This window comes from Carcharhinus amblyrhynchos, chromosome 21 (assembly GCF_965287045.1).
Source record: "Carcharhinus amblyrhynchos chromosome 21, sCarAmb.v2.hapA, whole genome shotgun sequence".
Taxonomy (NCBI): Eukaryota; Metazoa; Chordata; class Chondrichthyes; order Carcharhiniformes; family Carcharhinidae; genus Carcharhinus; species Carcharhinus amblyrhynchos.
The window spans coordinates 32323803-32347377 of NC_137344.1; the positions used below are offsets into that span (position 1 = coordinate 32323803).

At 41.8% G+C, this 23575-nt stretch overlaps 2 protein-coding genes across 2 annotated transcripts in view; one reads left to right on the top strand and one right to left on the bottom strand.

Annotated features, from left to right (window-relative positions):
• The window catches only part of mrpl27 (mitochondrial ribosomal protein L27), a 39922-nt gene extending 18050 nt beyond the window's left edge, over positions 1 to 21872 (top strand). Inside the window, exons 4-5 of the mRNA XM_080208948.1 lie at positions 104 to 4370; positions 21722 to 21872. Coding sequence (XP_080065074.1) covers positions 104 to 310 — 207 coding nt within the window. The 3' untranslated portion in view covers positions 311 to 4370; positions 21722 to 21872. The remainder of the gene's footprint in view (positions 1 to 103; positions 4371 to 21721) is intronic.
• Positions 623 to 23575, bottom strand: part of LOC145356329 (protein HEATR9-like) — an 86377-nt gene continuing 63424 nt past the window's right edge. Inside the window, exons 14-16 of the mRNA XM_080208947.1 lie at positions 17280 to 17366; positions 11305 to 11396; positions 623 to 5283 (exon numbers count right to left, since the gene is read on the bottom strand). Of these exons, the coding sequence (XP_080065073.1) occupies positions 5235 to 5283; positions 11305 to 11396; positions 17280 to 17366 (228 nt within the window). The 3' untranslated portion in view covers positions 623 to 5234. The remainder of the gene's footprint in view (positions 5284 to 11304; positions 11397 to 17279; positions 17367 to 23575) is intronic.

The window sequence follows — 23575 nt, forward strand, 5'->3', positions numbered from 1 at the left end:
CTCTTGTAGTTTTGCTAATTGAATAATGTTTGCTGAAATATATGATTAAGAGTTAAAGTTGCAGTGCCTTTACACTGAACGTTTACCTGTATTCTTATTGCAGGTAGCAAAGGGTCGGAACAATACTCTTGTCGCTCTTGAAGATGGCACCATCCGTTATACCAAGGAGATCTACATCCCTCCACCCCGCAACTTAGACGCCATGAAAATGATCTCTCGCCTTCCAAAAGGGGCAGTCCTTTACAAGACATTTATCAATGTGGTTCCTAACAAACAGGAAGGCTGCTTTAAGTTGGTGGATATGCTTTGATCCTGGAACGGCTTTCTCTGTATAACAGACTGGTCATTGAATGACCAGAAATCTATTTATCAAAGCTCTTGATAGCAGCTTTATTTGAATGCTACGAATTCCATCAGATAAAACTAATGTGACCATCTGAATTACAATAGGTTCCTTCTGAAGATGAACTGTAATAGACTGATGCTGCAATTCTTGATACTGATGGTATTGTCTGCCACATGATACAGAGGACAGTATCATTATCTTTTAGTTATAAGAGCGAGATTGATGTTCTGATCATTTTTATCTAACATTCTAATTGTAACTCGAGTTACAATTTGGTTTGTTTTGTTTTACCCATTATCTGAAATTCTATTGAAGAACGTACTAGAACACAGTATCTGGACCTCAGCACACAGCTGTTATCAACTTGCCTGCAAAATGCATATCTGTCATTATTCTGCCAATTGTCCACTCCCTTGGTCAAACATTGAAATTGGCTAAGAACTCGAAAGAAATATAGATCCACAAGTAACTGACATTACCTAGTGCATTCCCCCCCACAATCCTGATTGTTACTGTTCATTTGTGAGCTTGCCTTGAGGATGTGGTTAAAATCTTATTAACAGAAGGAGCCCATTCAGACTATTGTACTTTTGCTGGCTCTGTGAAATAACTTTCTAATTAGTCCCACTCTCCTTTTCCAATAATCTTGAAAATGTTCCCTTTTTTAGTCAGCAGGTTATTTGATGATGCTTCAAAGGGATTGCAGTCTGGTCCAATCCAGTCTTCACCTGATAGCAACAAGCTTACTGTTTGGTCCAGTGGTGATTAGAAGAGGATATTCTAATTTTAAATGACTACCTGACTGAAATGAGCTAACTTACAATGACTGCCAATTGAGTTTGGCACCATCTACCCTGTATGTATGTTTCCAGTATAAACTGAAGCAGTGCCCCACTTCTCTTGTTCTGGAATTCAGTGTTAACTTTTTCTGTAATTTTAAATAAGAGATTGGTTTCCCCCTGCCGTTCTTTCCCCTAATTGTCTCCTCACCTAAAAGCACAGACTCATTGGGGTTGCAGATATTTTGACAAGTTTTGTTCCACTATTGCTTCAAATGTGAGCCCAGTGAGTTCTAACAAGCTGTTTAGTCTTGAGTGTCCATGATGAGTTGAGCCTCTATTTTCCACCACCCCACTTTTTATAACTATTTCTATAAGAGAGGCCAGTGTCTCTGATGCAGTAAAACCTGCATCCTATTGGAAGATGAATGTGGTGGTTCCAGAGTCTAATGACTCCTCAACCATGAAACATTTCATCAAATACCTATCACAGCCTTCTGTCTTCACCAAAAGGCATTAAAGACTGTGGGCAAACCATCATGTTCAGGCTAAAGCTAACAAGAGTTGGGTACAAGTAAAATAATCACACAAACAGTAAAAGGCATAAAAAGCTAGCAAAATAACTTACACAATATATAAATTGTTTCAAAACAAAAAAAATTGTCAAGAGATTCTTGTAGATCTAACAACTGCTGGATGTTATACTGGTGATCAGCTCCCATTGTCCCACTTGTTTGTTATAAGCAAAGAAGATGGGACCACCGAGCTACTGGTCATGTATTGTTGATGAAACTACTTCTTTGCGCTGGTTGGGTTTTAGACCTTTCTAACAAATGTTAAAATCTGAAACTAGGTGTTTACTGTTAGATGTGATTTAGCAGTTGGGCAGCACTTTCTGAACAATCCAAGTGTGCTGCCAGTTGCACTAAGCCAATTTAAAGTAATTACTCAAACTTCTAATGTGGCTTATTTACATTTGCTCGTTGTGGTACATTCATACAAAGGGAGCAAAAGGATTATGTTCAAGCTATGCATTTTTCTCAAATTACCCAGGAGCTTGGGAGCTTGTTCGTTTGTTCGTTCTTACTCTATGGTGTTATACAGCTTTTATTTTAAAATTTCAATGTACTTTCCAAAAAAAATTGTTCTCAAAGTATTTTTCCACATAATGTTATGTATTTATCTCCTCTATCTCTTAAGCACAACCATGGCCATTGACTATACTCAAGGCTAAGGAATTCCAAAAATTAACTTGATTCAATTTCCTTTTGATTTTAAACTCTACATCAAACGAAAGCTTGTAAAATTACAATTAGGGGAAGAACATTAAAACTAACAACGTGACAAAAACATCTACACATACTTTATTAAACACGAATGGAAACCTCCAACATTCATTCCACAGCATTTTCTTCATTCAAACTCAATGTTTTAAACTGGGATGAAAATAAAACATTCAAAGAAAACAGAAAAATAGTGGCCTTCATTCTTCTTTCTTCCTAACTGTAAACAAACTCAAAAACAAAAGTAAATCCAAGAAATCTCAAACTTAAATTTTAACAGTTTAACACTTTCTCAGCCCCTCTGAAGTTAAAGTGTAAAGCATTGCAGTTATTGCTTGCAATAAATACTCCACGTGAACAAAGGCTTTAACAACTCCTGCTCAATCTAATGCAACAATAACCATCTACATTCAAACAAACACACATACAAAACTACTCAAATATCAGCTCAACCTCAGATTTTTTTCTAATCATTTTTTCATCTTGCCAATTAATTTACAATATTTCCCTAGTAAGTTGAGAGAATATAGTTCCTTTTTCTTTCAATTCTGCAACACCACATTGCACACTATCCCCCTCCCCCACCCTTTCAAAAAAACACAAAGGACCCCTTGGGGTTCTTTGTGATTGTTAGTGAAGACTTGAGCTTCTGTTTTCATGGCATAGCATTTTCTAATAACGCAAGACTATCCACTGACGGGGCCAGTTAAGCCTGCATTCAAAACTACATAGAGTGGTAGGATCCTTTAACCCATTAATTCCTTTCCAATCAACAACATCTGGTAATTCTGTGCCCGCCTTGTAACTAATAGTCACAGGATTTATTGGACCAGGGACAAATTCTAAACATACTGAGAGATTAGGTGCCTCAGGAAAAAGAAAAGGGGATTCCCTAGTCAACACCACATGTATTTTCCAGATACAATCCACAACCCAATCCAAAAACACCATCTCTTCTGACTCAACTGTCCAAATACAGACATCATCCCTACCTGCATTGGCAACTGAGAGTTTAATTAATTAATCTCTTGATAGAATTTAGAGTAATCAGAACTTTGATTCACTTCACTGGCTTGATATACTTTAAACTGACTCATAGACAAGATACTTACTTCATTCTTTTGTCCCTATTTTTCCTACCTTTCCATGAAACTACCCATTTTCTTTTCTCAATTAACTCTCATAATTTCTAACTCATCTTTTAACTTAATTTTCCTCAGATGTTGCACTCTAATTCTTCTACCACTAAATCACAATAACTTTACTCAATTTCAACAAACATTTTCTTTTATCTGTGTTTCTCTCATTAAAAAAATCTCACTCAAGGATCCCAGACCCACTATACTTACTGCAGTATTCTGCCCATTTCCCTAGGCTTTGTCCAGGAGAACAAGAAGTGACTGAAAGGGTACAGTGCCTGCTAATTTACCAATCAGTCCCTTTAAGTCAGTTGGTATTGAAAGCATGATGACCACCCCGTTTCTGCTCCAAAGTTAGGTTTTAGCCTTGCCTCATGGTCCCCCTTGACTAACCTTACTTGAAAATCTCACATCTAGATTAACTAAGGAAGGAAGACAGGTGCTTAGCCCATGAACAATGCTTATGTTAAAAAAAAAATTCCTAGTATTCTTTGAGATAGAAGTTAACATTTCATTTGCCTTTTGAATTATTTGTATACATGTCCATTAGCTTTTACTGATTCCTTTACTTCAGTTCCTAAATCTGTGCTCTTTCACCATTCCTAGCTTTTCACCATTCAGAAGAAAACCCACCAATCCTTCTTTGGTTCAAAGCGAATTATCGCTAAAGTGAGTATCTACTCACTTAAGCTCATGTAGATATGCTTCCACACTGCATTCAGAGGAGAAACAAAGAGAGGAAAATGATTTTGGCTTGAAGAGATCACCATTTCATTAGAATGCCTCCCTGAATTTGCGGATGGAATTCTGAGAGTCTGAACAGGTAGGATGTATCTGTGTGCATCCATATTGACAAGTATTCAAACAGTGAATAAAACAATTGAGAGACCTTAATGGGGATGTTGCCACAGTCAGAGAGAGCACCCATAGTTTTTTTAATATCAATGCTGTAAACTTCAGGTCTGTTTTGAGGTCAAACCAAACTAAGCCAAATCAGCTCTAATTGAAATGATTGTATATGCAATGCAGCAATGCCTCTGTATCCCAATATAACATCTTGGGGGTGCCCGTGTAAGTCTCAGGATACCTGTGTGTCATCTCAGAGTATGGTACGTTATCTCAGGGTGCCAGTGTAGTGTCTCACAGTGTAAGTATAATGTTTTTGTCACCAATGTGGTGTCTTGCAGTGCCCTTGTGGTGATGCAGTGTGCCTGCCTCATGTCTCAGGTATCAGTGTATCATTGGAGGAGTGCTAGTTCAGTATCTCAGGGCCAATGAATGTGCCAGTGTACAATTACACACCAAGTATAATGATTTGTCACATCAGTGAAATGTTCCAGGGTGCATCATCTGAGTGCCAGTTTGGTGCTTTAGAGGTGCCAGTAAATCGCTCTAAGGTGCTAGTGCATCACCTCAGAATACCATTATAGTGTTTTGCACTGTATGTGTAATGCTTCTGGGCATCAATGTGGCGACATGGAGTGATAGGGAATTGCAGTGTATCACTGTAGGGTGCTAGTGTAGTGCCTTGTATAGTAGGTATGATGTCTCAGGTTCTAATGTGGTGTGACGATGTGCCGGTGCAGTGTTCGCAGGGTGTCAGCCTAATATTTCAGCATGCCAGGGTGGTGTCTCGGGTGCCAATGTATTTCTCCTAGTTGACCTGGATGGATGGATAATCTACTTTCTAATCTTCAGATTTCTTTTCAAGGCTCTTCAGTGCTTTATGCGCCTCCCTGCAATGAGGAAAACAATTGATTATTTACATATTACACACACACACACACACACACACACTGATCCCCTTTGGTGCATAAGAAAGCCGTTCGGCCCATCAAGTCTGCACTGATGATTGGAAAAGCAAATTATGCGGAGGGTGTGGAAAGTCTGCAGAGGGATCTGGATAGGCTGAGCGAGTGGGCGAGGACCTGGCAGATAGAGTACAATGTTAGCAAGTGTGAGGTTATCCACTTTGGCAGGAATAATAATAGGAGGGATTACTATTTAAAGGGCAAAAAGCTGCAGCATGCTACAGTGCAGAGGGATCTGGGGGTCCTTGTGCATGACTCGCAAAAACCCAGTCTGCAGGTGCAGCAGGTGATCAAGAAGGCGAATAGGATGCTGGCCTTTATAGCGAGGGGGATAGAATATAAAAGCAGGGAGGTCCTGCTGCAACTGTACAGGGCATTGGTGAGGCCACAGCTGGAGTACTGTGAGCAGTTTTGGTCACCGCACTTGTGCAAGGATATTTTGGCTTAGGAGGGAGTGCAGAGGAAGTTCACTAGGCTGATACCGGAGATGAGGGGGTTAGACTATGAAGAGAGACTGAATAGACTGGGTCTGTACTCGGAGTTTAGAAGGATGAGGGGGGATCTTATAGAGACCTATAAGATAATGAAAGGGATAGATAGGGTAGAGGTAGAGAGACTCTTCCCGCTCAGAAAGGACAGCAGGACTAGAGGGCACAGCCTCAAGATAAGAGGGGGACAGTTTAGAACAGAGTTGAGGAGGAACTCCTTCACTCAAAGGGTGGTGAATCTCTGGAATTTGCCCGTTGAAGTGGTGGAGGTTACCTCGCTAAATATATTTAAGACACGGGTAGATAGGCTTTTGGCAGACAAGGGAATTAAGGGTTATGGGGAGAAAGTGGGAAAGTGGAACTGAGCCACTTCAGATCAGCCATGACCTCATTGAATGGCGGGGCAGGCTCGAAGGGCTAGATGGCCTACTCCTACTCCTACTTCTTATGTTCAATCTCACCCACGCCCTATCCCTGTACCCCTGCAAACCCACTGATGTAAAGGAACAATTTGGCATGGCCAAACAACCTAACCAGCACATCTTTGGAGTGTGAGAAGAAATTGGAGTACCTGGAGGAAACCCACAGAAGGAGAACGTGCAAACTCCACACAGTCACCTGAAGTGTAATTGAACCTAGGTCCCGTGTGCTATGAGGAAGCAGTGCCAAACACTGTACCACCCTTATTAGAAATAAGAATCATGTAATAATTCTAAACCAATTCTAATGATTCTTGGATTTAGCGAAACAAGAAAGGTCTAGACGTAAATACTCCATTGAAACAGAGTTCAGGCCTTTTTAGATGAATTCCTATTAATCCCAGGTCTGAACTGAAGTGCTCTGGTTTCCTTCCACAGACCAAAGATGTGCAGATTAGGTGGATTGGCAATTGCCCCTTACTGTCCAAAGGTGTGTAGATTAGGTGGATTGGCAATTGCCCCTTACTGTCCAAAGATGTGTAGATTAGATGGATGCTAAATATCTCAGGTGAAGGGTTAGGGCAGGGTGATGGGCCTGGGTAAGACATGGAGACTTGATAGGCTGAATGGCCTCTTTCTGTATTGTAGGGTTTCTACGAATTCTTAGCTCACTAGAGTTTAGTAATGGTGCAGCTTAATGTTAAAAACGTTTTAAGATGCCGGATTATAATTTAAAACTACCTGCTGTTGTTCTCTGTAAATACGGGTGGTAAAAGTGTAACACTGTTCTTCTCCAGTAATGGCACAAGCATAGATCCTATTCACAGTCACCATTCCCAGTCTCAGTATCACAAGGAAAAACAGCCCATGCAGAAAGGCTATTCCCAAAATAAAAGACTACTAAAGGACAATCAGAAGTACCTCGAGCAGTTGAGCCAAACATACATTTAAAAAAGACTTGTTCTTGGGATTTGGACTGTAAGGTTCATTCCCAGTTGTCCTAAGGACATTAAGAGCCAACCATTTAGTAGGAGACTGGAATCACATGAAAGCCAGCACAGGTAGGGCATCAGTAAAATAACAAAAGAATTGCATTTCTAGATTCTTTCCTGTCTTTAGGATGTTTCCAAGTGCTTCACAGCCAGGGCATGTAAAGTTTAATTGTAATAAAGTAAAACCTTGCAATCTGATAATCTGGTGATGTTGAGGGAAAACTTGGTCAGGAGACTGGGAGAACAGCCATGGTCTTGCTTAAAATAATGCTGTGAAACCTTTTTAAAAAGTTTATTTATTAGTCACAAGTAAGGCTTACATTTACATTGCAATGAAGTTACTGTGAAATTCCCCTAGTCACCACAGCCCAGGCTTCAATGCACCTAACCAGCACATATTTCAGAGTGTGGGAGAAAACTAGAGCAGCTAGAGGAAATCCATGCAAACATGGAGAGAAGGTGCAAACTCTGCACAGAGTGACCCAAGCCAGGAATTGAACATGGGTCCTTGGCACTGTGAGGCAGCAGTGCTACCATGCCACTCTAAACCCAATAAGGCAGATGGGCCTTCAGTTTAATGTCCTGTCTGAAATATGACTTCCCTGACAGTGCAAATTCAGTACTGCAAATTCAGTGTTCAATCTTCTGACATGTGAGGAGTGAGTGTTGCCACCTGAGTGATGATCCTAGTAGCTTCCAGTGGACATTACCTGATGCCAATTTCAAACTCTGCTATGGTGGAATTTCAATACATGACCTATACCACACCCATGTTAAAATATTAATGTGTTTCTATACATTTGTTTATAACTAATCAATATGGCTAACAGAGGCATCATGGACAAGTAATTAATTCTGCAAAATACAGACTGTCAGGTAGTATTTGACATCAAACCAGCTAGAAAATGGGAAATCGTGACCGTGATTCTCCCATTACGAACTTTTCTGGTGGGTTGGGATCACTGGCCTTAAACAGGAATTTGCGCATGCGTGGGGATTGCATGCGCAGCTCCCAGAGCTGGCGAACAGTCACCAGTCAGACCACGGTAAAAACCGGCGGGAAGGTAGATGTCATTTGAATCTATTTTTAATATGTTTTAAATATGTTTATTACTTCATTATCAGGACCTTTTAGGTCCCAATTGAATCCCCCACTCTGCCAGGAGTACTTCATTCTGGCGGGGTTCAGACTAGCTCCCCATGTTCGGGGAACTAGCAAGAGACCCTGCTGAAATGAAGGAGATGGCAACTGGGGCCCCCTAGGAGGCTGGGTGGTGGGAGGTGGGGGGGGTGCCCCTTGGGCATGTGCAGTCTGCCAGTGTCAGCCTATTCCCTGGCACTACCCAAGGGGCAAAGTACCCATGCCCAGGGGCACCTCGACACTGTCCATTGGGCATCAGGCAGTGCCAAGGGGGCGTGGCCTATTGTGAGCAGGGCCTACAGGTGATCGGTGGGGGTAGGGGGTCCCTCTGCCACCCTGCAGATAGGATTGGTCTGGGATGGAGGGAGGGCAGTGATTGGGGCAAGCTTGGGGGGTGGGGGGAGGGGAGGATGGTCTGGCCTGGGGGGTGGGTGAGCTGTGCATCGGGCGCTCCAGGACAGGGTAGGGGTGTCAGGGCTGGCTTGGAAATTGTTGTGGAGGGCTGGAGGGGCAGCACTGGTGTGGTCCCGGGCTGGCCAGCAAATGGGGTGTCTGACTGATCGGAACCACTGTGCATGCACAGAGTTCCAGAACTGTCAGACTCCAGTGCAAATAGGCCTCGCCCCCTTGTGTTTTTAATGATATTCAAGACTGGGACCTCTGCAGTGCACAGAGTGGGGAGATTCAGGTGAGAAGCTGAACTGACGAAACATTCAGAATTTAGAACAGTTTTCCCGCCAGTTCAGCACTTTTGGGAGAATCGCTCTACGTGTTTCTGAGCCAGAACAGAAAGATGTTAGGAGGCTGACAATATTTATAGCGACACAACTTGATTTCCAATTTTAGCCAATATCAAGTCTGGAACAGATTGAACAGTTACACAGCTTTTCCCTAGACACTGTTGTGTTTGTGGTGTAACTCTCAATGGCTGGTTTAGGATTAGCAGCTTACCAACCTGCTGTTTTAATAGAATAAAACCATAAAACATAGCAGAAATAGGCCATCTGGCCCACTGAGAGCACTCTGCCATTCAATAAGATCATGATTGATCTGATGTAATTAGCCCCAACTCTACCTTCCTATCTTTGCCCCATAATCCTCAGTTCTCCCACCAATTAAAAATCTGCCTATCTCAGCCTTGAATATACTTAATGTTCCAGCCTCTATAGTATTCCACAGCTTCACTACCCTTGAGGAAGAAGTTCCTCCTTATTGCTGTCTGAAATGGGGGCCCCTTACTCTGAGATTGTGCCCTCCTTTCCCAGACAATCCCACAAGGAAAAATAACCTCTCAGCATCTACCCTGTCAAGCTCCCTGAGAACCCTATACATTTCAATAAGGTTACCTCTCATTTTTCTAAACTCCAATGAGCACAGGCCTAACCTATTCAACCTCATACAAAATTTTCTCCATATCTGTGATCAAACTGGTGAACCCTCCCTGGTTTGCCTCCAATACTGGTATATCTTTCCTTAGATAAAGGGACCACAACTGTTCAATCTATTCCTGGTGTGGTCTAACTAGTGTCTTGTTTTATACTGCATTCCCTTTAAAATAATGGCCAACATTCCATTTGTCTTCCCTATTACCTGCTGAACCTGCATGTGAGCTTTTTGTGATTTATGCACAAGGACCCCAAAATCCCTCTATCCCCAAGCTTTCTGCATTCCTTCTCCAGTTAAATAATATTCCAGTCCTTTATTCTTTCTACCAAAGTGAATAACTTCACATTTTCCTACATTATATTTCATCTGCCAAGTTTTTGTCCACTCACCTAACCTGTCTATAATCTGTTTATAGATTCTGTGTCATCACTTGCCTTCCCACCTAATTTTGTGCTCCGCAAACTTGGCAATAGTACATTCATTTTCCTCATCCAAGTCATTAATATATATTGTAATTGTAGCCCTGGCACTGAGCCCTGTGGCACACCACTAGTCATGATGTGGATATGCCGGCATTGGACTGGGGTAAACACAGTAAAAAGTCTGACAACACCAGGTTTAAATCCAACCGATTTATTTGATAGTAAACTCACTAGCTTTTGAGGTTACCCCCTTCGTCAGGTGAATTCGTCACCTGACGAAGGGGGTAACCTCGAAAGCTAATGAGTTTACTATCAAATAAATCGGTTGGACTAAAACCTGGTGTTGTCAGACTTTTTACTGTACACTCCACAAGTTACAGGTTGCCATCCTGAAAATGCCCCTCTTATCCCAACTCTCTGCTTTCGATTAGCTAGCCAATCCTCTATCCATGCAAATATACTACCCTCATACTATGGGCTCTTATTAAATACTCTTTTGTACAGTAGCTTATTGAAAGCTTTTTGGAAGTTCAAACATATTACATCTACTGGCTCCTTTTATCTATTCTACTCGTTACCACCTCAAAGAATTCTAATAAATTTGTCAGTCATGATTTCCTCCTCATGAAGCCACACTGACTCTGCTTGATTACAATATGTATTTCTAAAAACTCTGCTTTAAATCTTTTATTTCATCCAATATTTTCCCAAAAACAAATGTTACGCTAATTGGCCAATAGTTACTTATTTTTGTCTCCCCCTCTTTTTGAAAAAGATTGGGAGTTTTCCAATCCTCTGGAACTTTGGAACTTAAGGATTCTTGGAAGTTCAATACTAGTGCATCCACTATCTTTGTTGCTACTTCCTTTAATATCCTAGAATGCAACCCATTAAGTCCAGGAGACTTATCAGCTTTTACCCTCATGTAGCCATGCATTCTTCTCTAGTGCTAGTTATTTATTCCCCTCTGCCCCCGCCCCATCCTCCCTCCCCCAACCAGCTAACTTCACACATCCTGGAAATCCAGCCCAGGATCCTGTACCAATCACCAATTTAGCTGCTGCATGTGAACCTTTAGCTCTTTTCTGCCTACAGTACCTGGCCAGTGGTCCCTCTCCAAACTGTCGATTAAACAGGCTACGCTTCACTTGCACATCATTCAGATGTAGTCGAGCAAAGGCCCGTATTATCTGTGAGAAGGACACAGTGTAGGATTTAGTCATTGCTGTAGGAGGACATGGCATACTGATCATGTAAAGTCAGAACAAATGAAAGTTAAAGAATTTGCCCAACAGTACAACCAGGCACTTGACTAATGTTTCTTTTGTCCTCATCAAATTGAGGGGTGTTGGGGTCAGAAAGCTGGGCATAAGGCAGATGTGGGAATGCCGGCGTTGGACTGGCGTAAACACAGTAAAAAGTCTGACAACACCAGGTTTTAGTCCAACTGATTTATTTGATAATACTCACGAAAACCTCGAAAGCTCCCCTCGAAAGCTTGTGAGTATTATCAAATAAATCGGTTGGACTAAAACCTGGTGTTGTCAGACTTTTTACTGTCATAAGGCAGATACAGGGTTAGATACAGAGTAAAGCTCCCTCGATATTATCCCCATCGAACACTCCAAGGACAGATTCAACACAGTTTAGATACAGAGTAAAACTCCATCCACACTGTATTCAGCCTCGTAATAGCCCCACCTACTATATTAGTTTGACATTTTCCCATTTTCCACGCAACCACCCTATGAAGCCTGTGAATGAGATTCTGTGCAGAATTAGAGGAGGTTTTCTGCCCTGCCTCTTGCTCACTGGGAAACTCACTCTGCAAAGCACCTACTCTGCTGGCCCAGGCCAACTCCACTACCCCAGGTCAATTGGAGCAGTACAGGGTGCAACCATAGCACGGGTCTGTTTTAAATGGATCCTACACTGTGAAATGCCTTTCCCAGCTACACCACTGGAGGGAGCTGAATTGAGTCTTCATTATAATCCATTCCATTTACTGCTATGGACAGAACATTAAGGAACGTGGATAGCAAAATAAAAATAGATACTGCAACTGCTAGAAATGGAAAATGTTGGAAACATTTAGTGGGTCAGACAGCAGCTGTGCAGATAATGGATAGGATCACATATCCACATAGGTTCAATCACAGGAAGTAGTTGATGCCAAAACATTGAATGTATTCAAAAGGCGGCTGGATGTAGCACTTGGGGTGAATGGGATCAACGGTTATGGGGAAAAAGCAGGATTAGGCTATTGAGTTGGATGATCAGCCATGATCGTAATAAACGGCAGAGCAGGCTCAAAGGGCCAAATGGCCTTCCCCTGCTCTTCTATGTTTCTATATCAGATGTTGATCTGACCTCCTTCAACAAATCACTTGGAGTTTATCATTTGGCCCAGTTGGACAATGATGGTGTATAAAGGGCACACAATCCTCTTCCCACTACCCCCATACCCCTATATTCCCATCCACCATGGCTTTCTCTTCGTTCTTATGTATGTATCAACCTCCCCTAAAATGCATCAATGCTTTGTGGCTGCGAATTCCACATTCTCACTATTGTGTGTAAATAAATTCTTACTTCATTGTTTATTCGATTTGTTCATGAATGTTGTATTCATTCCTCCTTTTTCCCGTATCAGCCACAAGTCGAAACATTTTCTCTACACTCACCCAAATAAATTCCCTGATCATTTTAAAGGCCTCCATCGTGTTTCCTCTCAGTTTTATCATTTCTACAGAAAGATGTCACAGACTGATCAATCTTTCCTAATGACTTCCAACCTGGTAATAGCCTCGCAAATCTTTTCTCCACTTTCTCTGTCTCTATCTTGCAGTACTGAGAACAGAACTGAATTTAACTTTACCACCTTGTGAAATTCTTGCACAGAAACAGAACTGGTGAGAATTCAGTGAGAAACAGAATTGGTGCACGTGCTGTTCGAACATGGTTTTCCTTAAATCTCTTTTTCCCTCCTTCTGCTGATACACGTGGTTAGGGCAGCCTCAGTATGACAGAATGCACAGTGCAGTTTTCAATAAACATAATTGAACATTTAATTTTACCAGTAGTGCTACTACACATATTAACTTTTATATTAATAATGCATTCAATTATATACAATGAGATGAAAGGTTTCTTCAACTGGAAATAGTTCATATTGTAACATAATCACCTAAGAATGGTGGATTTTTTTTAATGAGTAGGATATCTTCTGACATCAGATGTAGCCTCATTTAACTCAAGTTCTTCATCTGAGATCTCAGTCACACTTGGATTTCATGCCTATGAATGGTTTCTTCATTGCTGTGAAGGATGATATGTTTCAGGTGTTAGCAAACTGCTAAGTGATCATTGATGCTATAGATTCAGAGACGTCTCCATGGCAAATGGAGGCCATTTGACCCATCGGTCCATGCCAGTTAACAAAGATCTGACTACACTAATCCCATTTTCCAGCACTTGTCCATAACCCTGGAGGTTACGGCAGCGCATGTGAATATGTAAAATGCCTGTTAAAAGTTACAAAAATTTCTGATTGAACCACCCTTTCAGGCAAGGGGTTCCAGACTCCTACCGTTCTCTGGGTGCAAATTTTTCTTCTCAACTTCCCACGAAGCTTTCTACCTCTTACCTTAAAATTATGCCCCCTGGTTATTGACCCTCCAATAATGGAAAAAAATGCCTTCCCATTCACCCTTTCTATGCCTCTTATACACCCCTAGCAGGTCCCCTCTCAACCTTTGCTGCTCCAGGAAAACAGCCTCAGCCTATCCAATCTTTCCTCATGGCTCAGAACCTCCAGGTCAGGCAGCATCCTGGTAAATCTCCTCTGCACCCTCTCCACTGCAATCACATCCTTCCTATAATGTGGTGACTAGAACTGCACACAGTACTCCAGCTGTGGCCTTACCAACATTTTATACAATTCCAGCATGACCTCCCAGCTTTTGTATTTTGTGCCTCAGGTAATAAAGGCATGTATCCCATTTGCTTTCTTAACCACCTTTTCTACCTGTCCCTCTATCTTCAGTGATCTGTGGAAGAGCACTCCAAGGTCCGTCTGATCTTAAGTACTTTCCAACACTCTTTTTTTATTGGTAACAACAAATGGCTGGATGTCACAGGTGGTTGCTTACTTTCCAGCATGACCATTAAGTTTCACAAGCATCTGACTTCAGTAGTGTGACTCCAAGTTTCATATTTTGCTCTGTAATTATTTCCATTTCTTCCTTCTGTTCTCAATTGCATTCACATTGATATTTAACTCTGTGGTGTAGTTCAGGAAGATGTTTATGCATAGGATGTGTAAAGATGAGTGTAGCTGGAGGCTTTCCAATAGTCAAGTGAGGAGTCACTCCTGCAAAGGAAGCAATATAACTCTTGCTTCCAGGACTTTATCTCAGTTGTAGCTACATATTATGTTTCTAACACAACTCTCAAATTCTTCATTAGCGCTTGGCCATCAGAGTGCTATTTTGCAATGAGTGAAACCCAGATAGTTCACAAATTTACTGAAATCATCGCTGTTGAATGGAGTTCACTGTCACTCCTCACCAGCTGGAAGACTCCAGACAAAGCAAATATCTGGTAAAGCTTTGGGATGATAGTTTTCACTGAAGTTATTTTAATTCTGAAAATTTGCTGCTGTCATCACATACAGGTATCACTCTGTAGGCAAATCTTCCACATAGCCTCAATCCATTGTCCCGGAAATTGTTAAGGCATCTTGAGTGGATCACTAAAATATGACATTACGGTTACTTGACATGGCAAACACTAAAGATTTGGTGTTCCACCATTTGTTCAATTCCTGGGAAATCACACCATTTCCTGAAGGAGTTGCTTGGTTCGACGATTCCTGGTGACCTTCACGTGCTGTATTGACAACACATTCTCTCAAGGATGGTCAAACGACAATATTACTGTTGTATAATACAAGATCAGATGTGGCTGTAACAGTCAGCTCATTTCAAACATTGTCAAGGCATTGCAGTGTGTGAGTGATTTTATTTGGAGAACCTGGAGGAAACCCACATAGACATGAGGAGAACATGCAAACTCCACACAGACAACAACCACAATATCTAATGAGTCCTAGCTTCTCTGGACTTCTTGCACATTTGTTGGATGAATAGCATTTGCAATGGCCTAAATTTTACATGGATCAGACAATACTCCTTCACTGCAAAGAATTTAAGTCAGCTTTCATTGAACAAGCATTTGTCTTTGTTCAATTTTACATAGATCAGACAATACTCCTTCACTGCAAAGAATTTAAGTCAGCTTTCATTGAACAAGCATTTGCCTTTGTTCAAGGTGAGGTTACATTCTCTAAGGTGTTGTCGGCATGCATATAGACACATGTTCACTTTCAGTGTAATGTTAGTTGATAATGTCATCACTGATGTTCAGCATGCCTTCAAGTCCTTGAATTGCAGGCTGACTCATATGCTGAAATACCTCAGTGGCTGAATTGTGTTACAATATGGCAAGTGGTAATTGCCTGGCTGTCCAAACCCAAAAGGAAAACTTGGACAAGCTACCACAACAATTTGCAATTTGTATTTTATTGCAAGGAAGTATGTGTTCCTAAGTAAGGAGCAATAATTGCAAAGCCACATTTGGAAATTTTAAATACTAAATTAAAACATTTATTAAAAAGAAAAGAAAACTTAAATATGCAAGATTACATTTACACAATCAGAAGTGGTCCTACAAACATTTCCCAAAAGATTTCTGCTTAGTTAAACTCAGAGCTAAACATCCTTTTATTAGCAACTGTGCCCTTAAATTTTTAATCTGTAAAAATACCAGAAAAACTAACACAAGATATCCACTGCTGCTACAGAAATATTTCACAGAGCTTTTCTCTCTCATGTGATAATGGAAATCCAAGACTTGTATTAAAATCTTGCAGACTTGTGAAAGTGGCTATAATTCACTCTGCTTCTTTCACAGCTTCCTCTAAGCACAGCACATTCTTTGGGATATCATGGTTATTTCCATACAGCTCCAATCTTTCTTTAAATATATATTTTTTTCCTTTCATGTTTAAATCTATTATTCTTAAATTTCTTTGGAATTTCCAGAATATATAAAACAAACTTGTTTTGGATAAAAATATACTTTGCTTTATTCATTTATGATCTTTGCCAGTTATAAATATTTATTTTGAAATAGGATAGCTGAACTTAAAGTCTGTTTATTAGTGTTACAATAGGCTTACATTAACACTGCAATGAAGTTACTGTGAAAATCCCCTAGTTACCACTCTCTGGTGCCTGTTCTGGTACACTGAGGGAAAATTTAGCATGGCGCGACATTTGGACTGTGGGAAGGAACCAGAGCACCCAAAGGAAACCCACCCAAAGTCGGGGTGAATGTGCAGACTCCGCATAGACAGTGGCCCAAGCTAGGAATCGAACCCGCATCCTTGGTGTTGTCAGGCAACAGTGCTAACCAGTGTGCCACCCCTTCAATTCACCCCCTTACCTTCTAATAATTCATGTTGATGACTGACATCCCATCTTAGCTTTGCTCACTTCTACTTCAACGTGTTTACTTTTACATCTACTCCCTTTTGACATTTTAACTTACAGTATAATTGTCTTCAGTTCAATCCAATCAATCAGTCACTTCCTCTCTTTTAGTCCCTTTTAAGAAAACTGAGGCTTCAGTACGTGTGTCATCTTCCAGTTTATCTTTCTCACTCTTTAGTAGCCCTGTCCCAACCTAAATTCTCTTTTTAATAATTAATGCCCAGTAAATACTTTACTGTTTCTTATTGTATTCCTTGATAGTTTAATTTCACATTTTTGTTTACCATCATAGTCAACAATAATTAATTGCAAGCTGCCAGACATAGGAGTGACTCAAGCCAGAGACTTTTACTGCACATATGGTCATCCAGAACATTCTGGAGTCCTGACGCCCTAGCTGCGTTGGCATTCTCTATTCTATAACCTCAAGCTCAGGTGTTTTCTATCTCTTTATTATCCAGCCTTCACTGCAGTCTTTCTAATGAGCAGGACTATTAAGGCTCAGGGCAAGGGACTCACCTGGAATCGCACATACTGACTTAAGTCTACTTCCAGCATCTCAAGCAGTAATTGGACCACTTTGTTACTAGGTAGACCAAGAACACTCTGTAAACAAAAAGCCGAAAGTCATCAGTTAATTTATTTCAAATATATGAATAAAACTAAAATATTTGATTTAATTAGAAATACCTCCTTGATCAATCAAATAAATAAATTCAGACAAAGATGAAAAAGTAGGTGCTTTGTTGTCACTGCAACATCTGGAAGCTTGTGGAGAGCACTGTGATCCCAGACAACTATAACTGTAGTTGCTATCCACAGATCAAGGAACTTTAAATTGGATTCTGAGCTGCAGACTTTGGAAGCTTCAAGGGAGGGGAGAATGTGATAACCTTGAGTCCCATGAGGATTCTCTCATTGATCTCCCTGTGGGGCTGGCTGAATACAAGTTTTTCCCTTGATAACAGGCAATGGTCTGCCCACAAACTCTTCGCCTGGACCCTTTATCAGACAGACACCGGGAGGCAGGGTCTGTTGAACTGTTTTTCTGATTGGGACTTGTGCATGTACACCATGGAGTAGCAGCTTTATTTTGTGTTTAACAATAAATCCCATTCCTTGCCAGTCGGGCTTCCTGAACTATTACATTTTGTTCCAGGAGTTTGCATGTCCTCCCTGTATCTGCGTGGGTTTCCTCCGGGTGCTGTGGTTTTCTCCCACAGACCAAAAATGTGCGGGTTAGGTTGATTGGCCGTGCTAAATTGACCTTAGTTTCAGGGGGATTAGCAGGTTAAATATGTGGGGTTACGGGGATAGGATGGGATTATTGTCGGTGCAGGTTTGATAGGCCGAGAGGTACTGCAGGGATTCTATGAGTCTGTCACACCCTCAGGTTAAGTCAAACTTTAGAGCTGATTAGTCATCAGTGACAGGGATCTGTGACTGAGAGTCAGGCAGGAATGTGGATCCAGCATGTAGTGATGGAGAAGCCTTAGTCCTTGACTTTGTCCAACAGACACAAAGTGCTTGCTAAGTTAACTGTGCAGAACACCGACTCAGAATAAGGACTGCAGGGTTGATGGCCAAACTGATCTTTGTACAGGAAACGATTTATGTAAGAGGAGTGAAATGAATGTAGTGATAAGGGAATAGATATCGTTCTTCATGGCCACCATGAACAGGAGTTCCGAGGGTTGTATTGCCTGCCTGGTGCCAGGGATAAAGACATCTGAACCTGGAGTGGGAGGAGAGGATCTACTTGTGACCCATATAGGAGCCATTAAAATCAGTAGAATTTAGAATGATGTTCTGCTGAGGGAATCTTAGGAATTCAGTCCAAATTAAAAAGCAGAAACCAAGGACAGGATTTCCAATGTCCCGTACCCCCACTCCACCACCCCCCCACTGCATAGAATGTTTCCCAGTGGCAGAGACGGCTCTCCATTGGCTGTCAGAAGGATCTTCCAGTTCCGCAATGTTTTGCGTGGCTTGCCTATCCTGCTGCTGGGGAATCCAAAACAGGGGGTTGCATCCAACGGGACTGGAAGATTCCATTGGTGGGAATGGCTGGAAAATCCTGCTCCAAAAGTCTAACATTTGAGGAACTTAAAGAAATCAGTACAGTTAAAGAAATAGTACTGGACTTGATGGGCCAAAAGGCCTTCTTTTTTATTAGCATGGCTCTATGAAGAAATTAATGAGACAAAGCAGTGACAAATCCCTTTAATCTGATAACCTATGTCCTTGGGGTTTATTGCGATCACTATCTCTTAGTGGACCTATTCATTTTAATCTTCCAGCATTCATTAGATTCTAGAAAAGTTCTCAAGAATTGGAAAGTAGCAAACTTAATCCTACTATTAAGAAAGGATTAGAGAAAACAGGAAATTTTGGATTAGTTAGTCTAACATCATTAAACACAAAATGCTAGAAGTTAGATTTTGAGACATTGTAACAAAGCACTTAGAAAATCATGGAGTTAACAAAGGGAAATGATAGTTGTCAGGTTTTTTAGAATTTTTTGGGATAGTTTTGGATTGGCAGACTGTAAATAGCAATATTGCAAGAGTTAGAACTTGGTCCTCAGCTACTTACAATCTATATTAGTAATCATTAGTGAATTGGACTCTTGGAGTAAATAAGTCTTACTACAGTAATGCAGGACATTGGTAAAGCATATCTGGAATTCTTTGTGCAGTTCTGATGGCATTACAATAGAAAAGGACATACTTGCCACTGAGGTAGTGCAGCTAAGGTTCACTAGGCTGGTTCCAGGGCTGAGGGGATTGCCCAATGAGCACATTTTGAGTAATCTAGACCTGCTTAGCACTTATTTTTTCACAGAATCCCCACAGTGCAGAAGGAAGCTCTTATTCCTTTTTTTTCCACAGAATCACAGAATGCCTACAGTGCAGAAGGAAGCTATTCAGCCCATTGAGTCTGCACCGACCACAATCCCACTCAGGCCCTATTCCCATAACCCCACATACTTACCCAGCTCATCCCCTGACACTAGGGCCAATTTAGCATGGCCAATCAACCAACCCACACATCTTTGGACTGTGGGAGGAAACCGGAGCACCCAGAGGAAACCCACGCAGACTCAGGAAGAATGCGCAAACTCTACACAGTCACTGAGGCCGGGAATTGAACCCGGGTCCCTGGCGCTGTGAGACAGCATTGCTAACAACTGTGCCAATAAGTTACCACTTATTGACCCAAGTGTGCAGGTTAAGTAGATTGGCCAGGCTAAATTGTCTCTAGTATCCAAAGATGTGCAGGCTAGATGGATTTGCTGTTCTAAATTAGCTAAATTGCCCCTTAGTGTCAGGGATATTAGCAGGGTGAATACATGGGTCTCGAGCAGATGGACAGGACAAGGCTGAGACTGTTGTCAGTGCAGGCTTTAATACCGTAGGGATTCTATGATTTTATCTCCTCTTTAGAGAATCATAGAGTTAACAAGGGAAGACTGCCAACCTAAAACTGTCCCATTTATTCCTCCCTTTGTTTTTATCCATTAACTAATCTTCAATCCATGCTCATATTATTAGACAAATTCCTAATTTTATGTAAAACCTTCTTGTGTTTCACAATATTAAATTTTTCTGTAAATCCAAATAGATCACATCCACTAGTTCCCCCTTATTCATCCTGCTAGTTACATCCTCAAAATGTTCTAAAAAATTTAGTAACTATGACTTCCCTTTTCATTTTCTAAGTGCTTTGTTACAATGTCCCTAAATCTGAACTCTAGCATTTTTGGCATTACTGATGTTCGACTAACTAACCCAAAGTTCCCTGTTTTCTCTCTAATCCTTTCTTAAATAGCAGATAAAATGAGAGGTCATCTAATTGAAACGTGTAAAATTCTGAAGAGCCTTGATAGGGAAGATACTGGGAAAATGTTTCCCCTCCCTGGGGAACGTAGAATGTTGGGTCAGAGTCTCAGAATAAGGGAGCAGCCATTTAAGATAAAAATAAGAAATTTCTTCAGTGGCTGTGAATCTTTGGAAATCTGTACCTCAGGGAGCTGTGGATGCTCAGCCGATGTTTATATTCAAGACTGAGGTTGACAGATTGATGGATACTAAAGGAATTGAGGAATATGGGGAAAATGCAGGGAGCTAGAGTCAAGTTAAAATTCTGTTTGAATGGCAGAGTGGACTTGAAAGGCTAAATGACATACACTAGCTGCAATTTCTTACACTTAGCTTTGTATCTACCTTTTGTCACACCTGACAACATATTACCATCTATCCAGTAAAGCTATGAAAACTGCTATAATACAAACTCACCCTGAAATTCAGCTTTCTTATTACCAAACCTATGTCTCAGGTTGTAGAGGCAAACATTTCCATTTCAGTCATTGGCAGAATAATTGTATCCTGCCATACCCCAAACTCCTGCCCCTGGCATATCCCATCTTAAACTCCCCAGCATATTCCTAACCAATTCCCCCCCATATTTCATTCTAACCACCCCCTGATATCTCATCCTGAACCCCCAGCATATCCCATCCTAAACCCCCCAGCATATCCCATCCTAAACCCCCCAGCATATCCCATCCTAACCACCCACCCCATATCCAATCCTAACCATATCCACCCCCACATATCCCATCCTAAACTCTCCACCATATCCCATCCTAAACACCCCGCACCATCCTCTGGATTCTCAGCAGATACCACCCCAAATCCCTCTACACCCACCCCATTAATTCCACTCATACTTAATCTCTGAAATTCCACACATTTCCCATACCTTGAAGACAGCTACCTGCTCCATACTGTAGCTTGTAACTTCATGCTGTACCTGCCCTGGGAGTGTTTGATGAGAACTATGTAGGGGAAGCTTTAGTCTGTATCTAACCTTGTGCTGTAGCTGTCCTGGGAGTGGTTGATGAAACAGTATTGAGGGAGAATTACTCTGCATCTAACATCATGCTGTACCTTTCCTAGAATAATTTGATGGTGTGGAGGTGCCGGCATTGGACTGGGGTAAACACAGTAAGAAGTCTTCGTTTCTGATCGGAACTCTCCACTCACCTGATGAAGGAAAAGCGGTCCAAAAGCTTGTGGCGTTTACTATCAAATAAACCTGTTAGACTTTAACCTGGTGTTGTGAGACTTCTTACATCATTTGCATAATGAGTACTTTGCCTCGGTATTCACGGTGGAAAGTGACCTGGGAGGTTGTACTACAGGTTTGCGGCAGTCTGAAAAGATTGAGCATGTGAATGTTAAGGAAGAGGATGTGTTAGAAATTTTAAACTCTATCAAGATAGACAAGTCACCGGGACCGGATGGGATGTACCCCAGGTTACTGTGGGAGGTGAGGGAAGTGATTGCAGAGCCCCAGGCGATGATCTTTGCGTCGTCGATGGAGACGGGAGAGGTTTCGGAGGATTGGAGGATTGCGGATGTGGTTCCTATTTTCAAGAAAGGGAACAGGGATAGCCCGGGAAATTACTGATCAGTGAGTCTGACCTCAGTGGTTGGTAAGTTGATGGAGAGGCTTCTGAGGGACAAGATTTATGAGCATTTGGAGAAGTTTAGAATGATCAGAAATAGTCAACATGGTTTTGTCAAGGTCAGATCGTGCCTTACGAGCCTAGTTGAGTTCTTTGAGAATGTGACTGAGCACATTGACAAAGGAAGAGCGGTAGACGTGGTTTACGTGGACTTCAGCAAGGCGTTTGATAAGGTCCCCCATGCAAGACTTCTTGAGAAGGTGAGAGGGCATGGGATCCAGGGGGCTTTGGCCTTGTGGATCCAGAACTGGCTTGCCTGCAGAAGGCAGAGAGTGGTTGTGGATGGGTCTTTTTCTGCATGGAGATCAGTCACCAGTGGAGTGCCCCAGGGATCTGTTCTAGGACCCTTGCTGTTTGTCATTTTCATAAATGACCTGGATGAGGAAGTGAAGGGATGGGTTAGTAAGTTCGCAGATGATACGAAGGTTGGTGGTGTTGTGGATGGTCTGGAGGGATGTCAGAAGTTGCAGCGGGACATAGATAGGATGCAAGACTGGGCGGAGAAGTGGCAGATGGACTTCAACGCAGATAAATGTGTAGTGGTCCATTTTGGCAGGACCAATGGGATGAAGGAATACAATATCAAGGGTAGGAATGTTAGCTGTGTTGAAGAGCAGAGGGATCTTGGAATCCAGGTCCAAAGGACTCTTAAATCGGCCTCGCAGGTGGAGGATGTGGTCAAGAAGGTGTATGGTGTACTGGCCTTCGTTAATCGAGGAGTTGAGTTTAGGAGTCGGGAGGTAATGCTGCAACTTTATAAGACCCTTGTCAGACCCCACTTGGAGTACTGTGCGCAGTTCTGGTCGCCTCACTATAGGAAGGACGTGGAAGGGTGCAGAGGAGATTTACAAGGATGTTGCCTGGATTGGGAGGCATGCCTTATGAAAATAGGTTGAGGGAGCTGGGACTCTTCTCCCTGGAGAGACGAAGGTTGAGAAGCGACCTGATAGAGGTTTATAAGATGTTGAGAGGAATAGATAGGGTGGATTCTCAGAGGCTATTTCCCAGGGCTGAAATGGTCGCTACGAGAGGACACAGATTTAAGGTGCAGGGAAGCAAGTACAGAGGAGATGTTAGGGGTAAGTTTTCACTCAGAGTGGTGAGTGAATGGAATCGGCTGCCGTCGGTGGTGGTGGAGGCGAACTCACTGGGGTCTTTTAAAAGACTTCTGGATGAGTATATGGGATCTAATGGGATTGGGGGTTATAGATAGGTCTATGGCTTAGTAGGTATAGAAGTGATCGGCGCAACTAGTGGGCCGAAGGGCCTGTTTGTGCTGTAG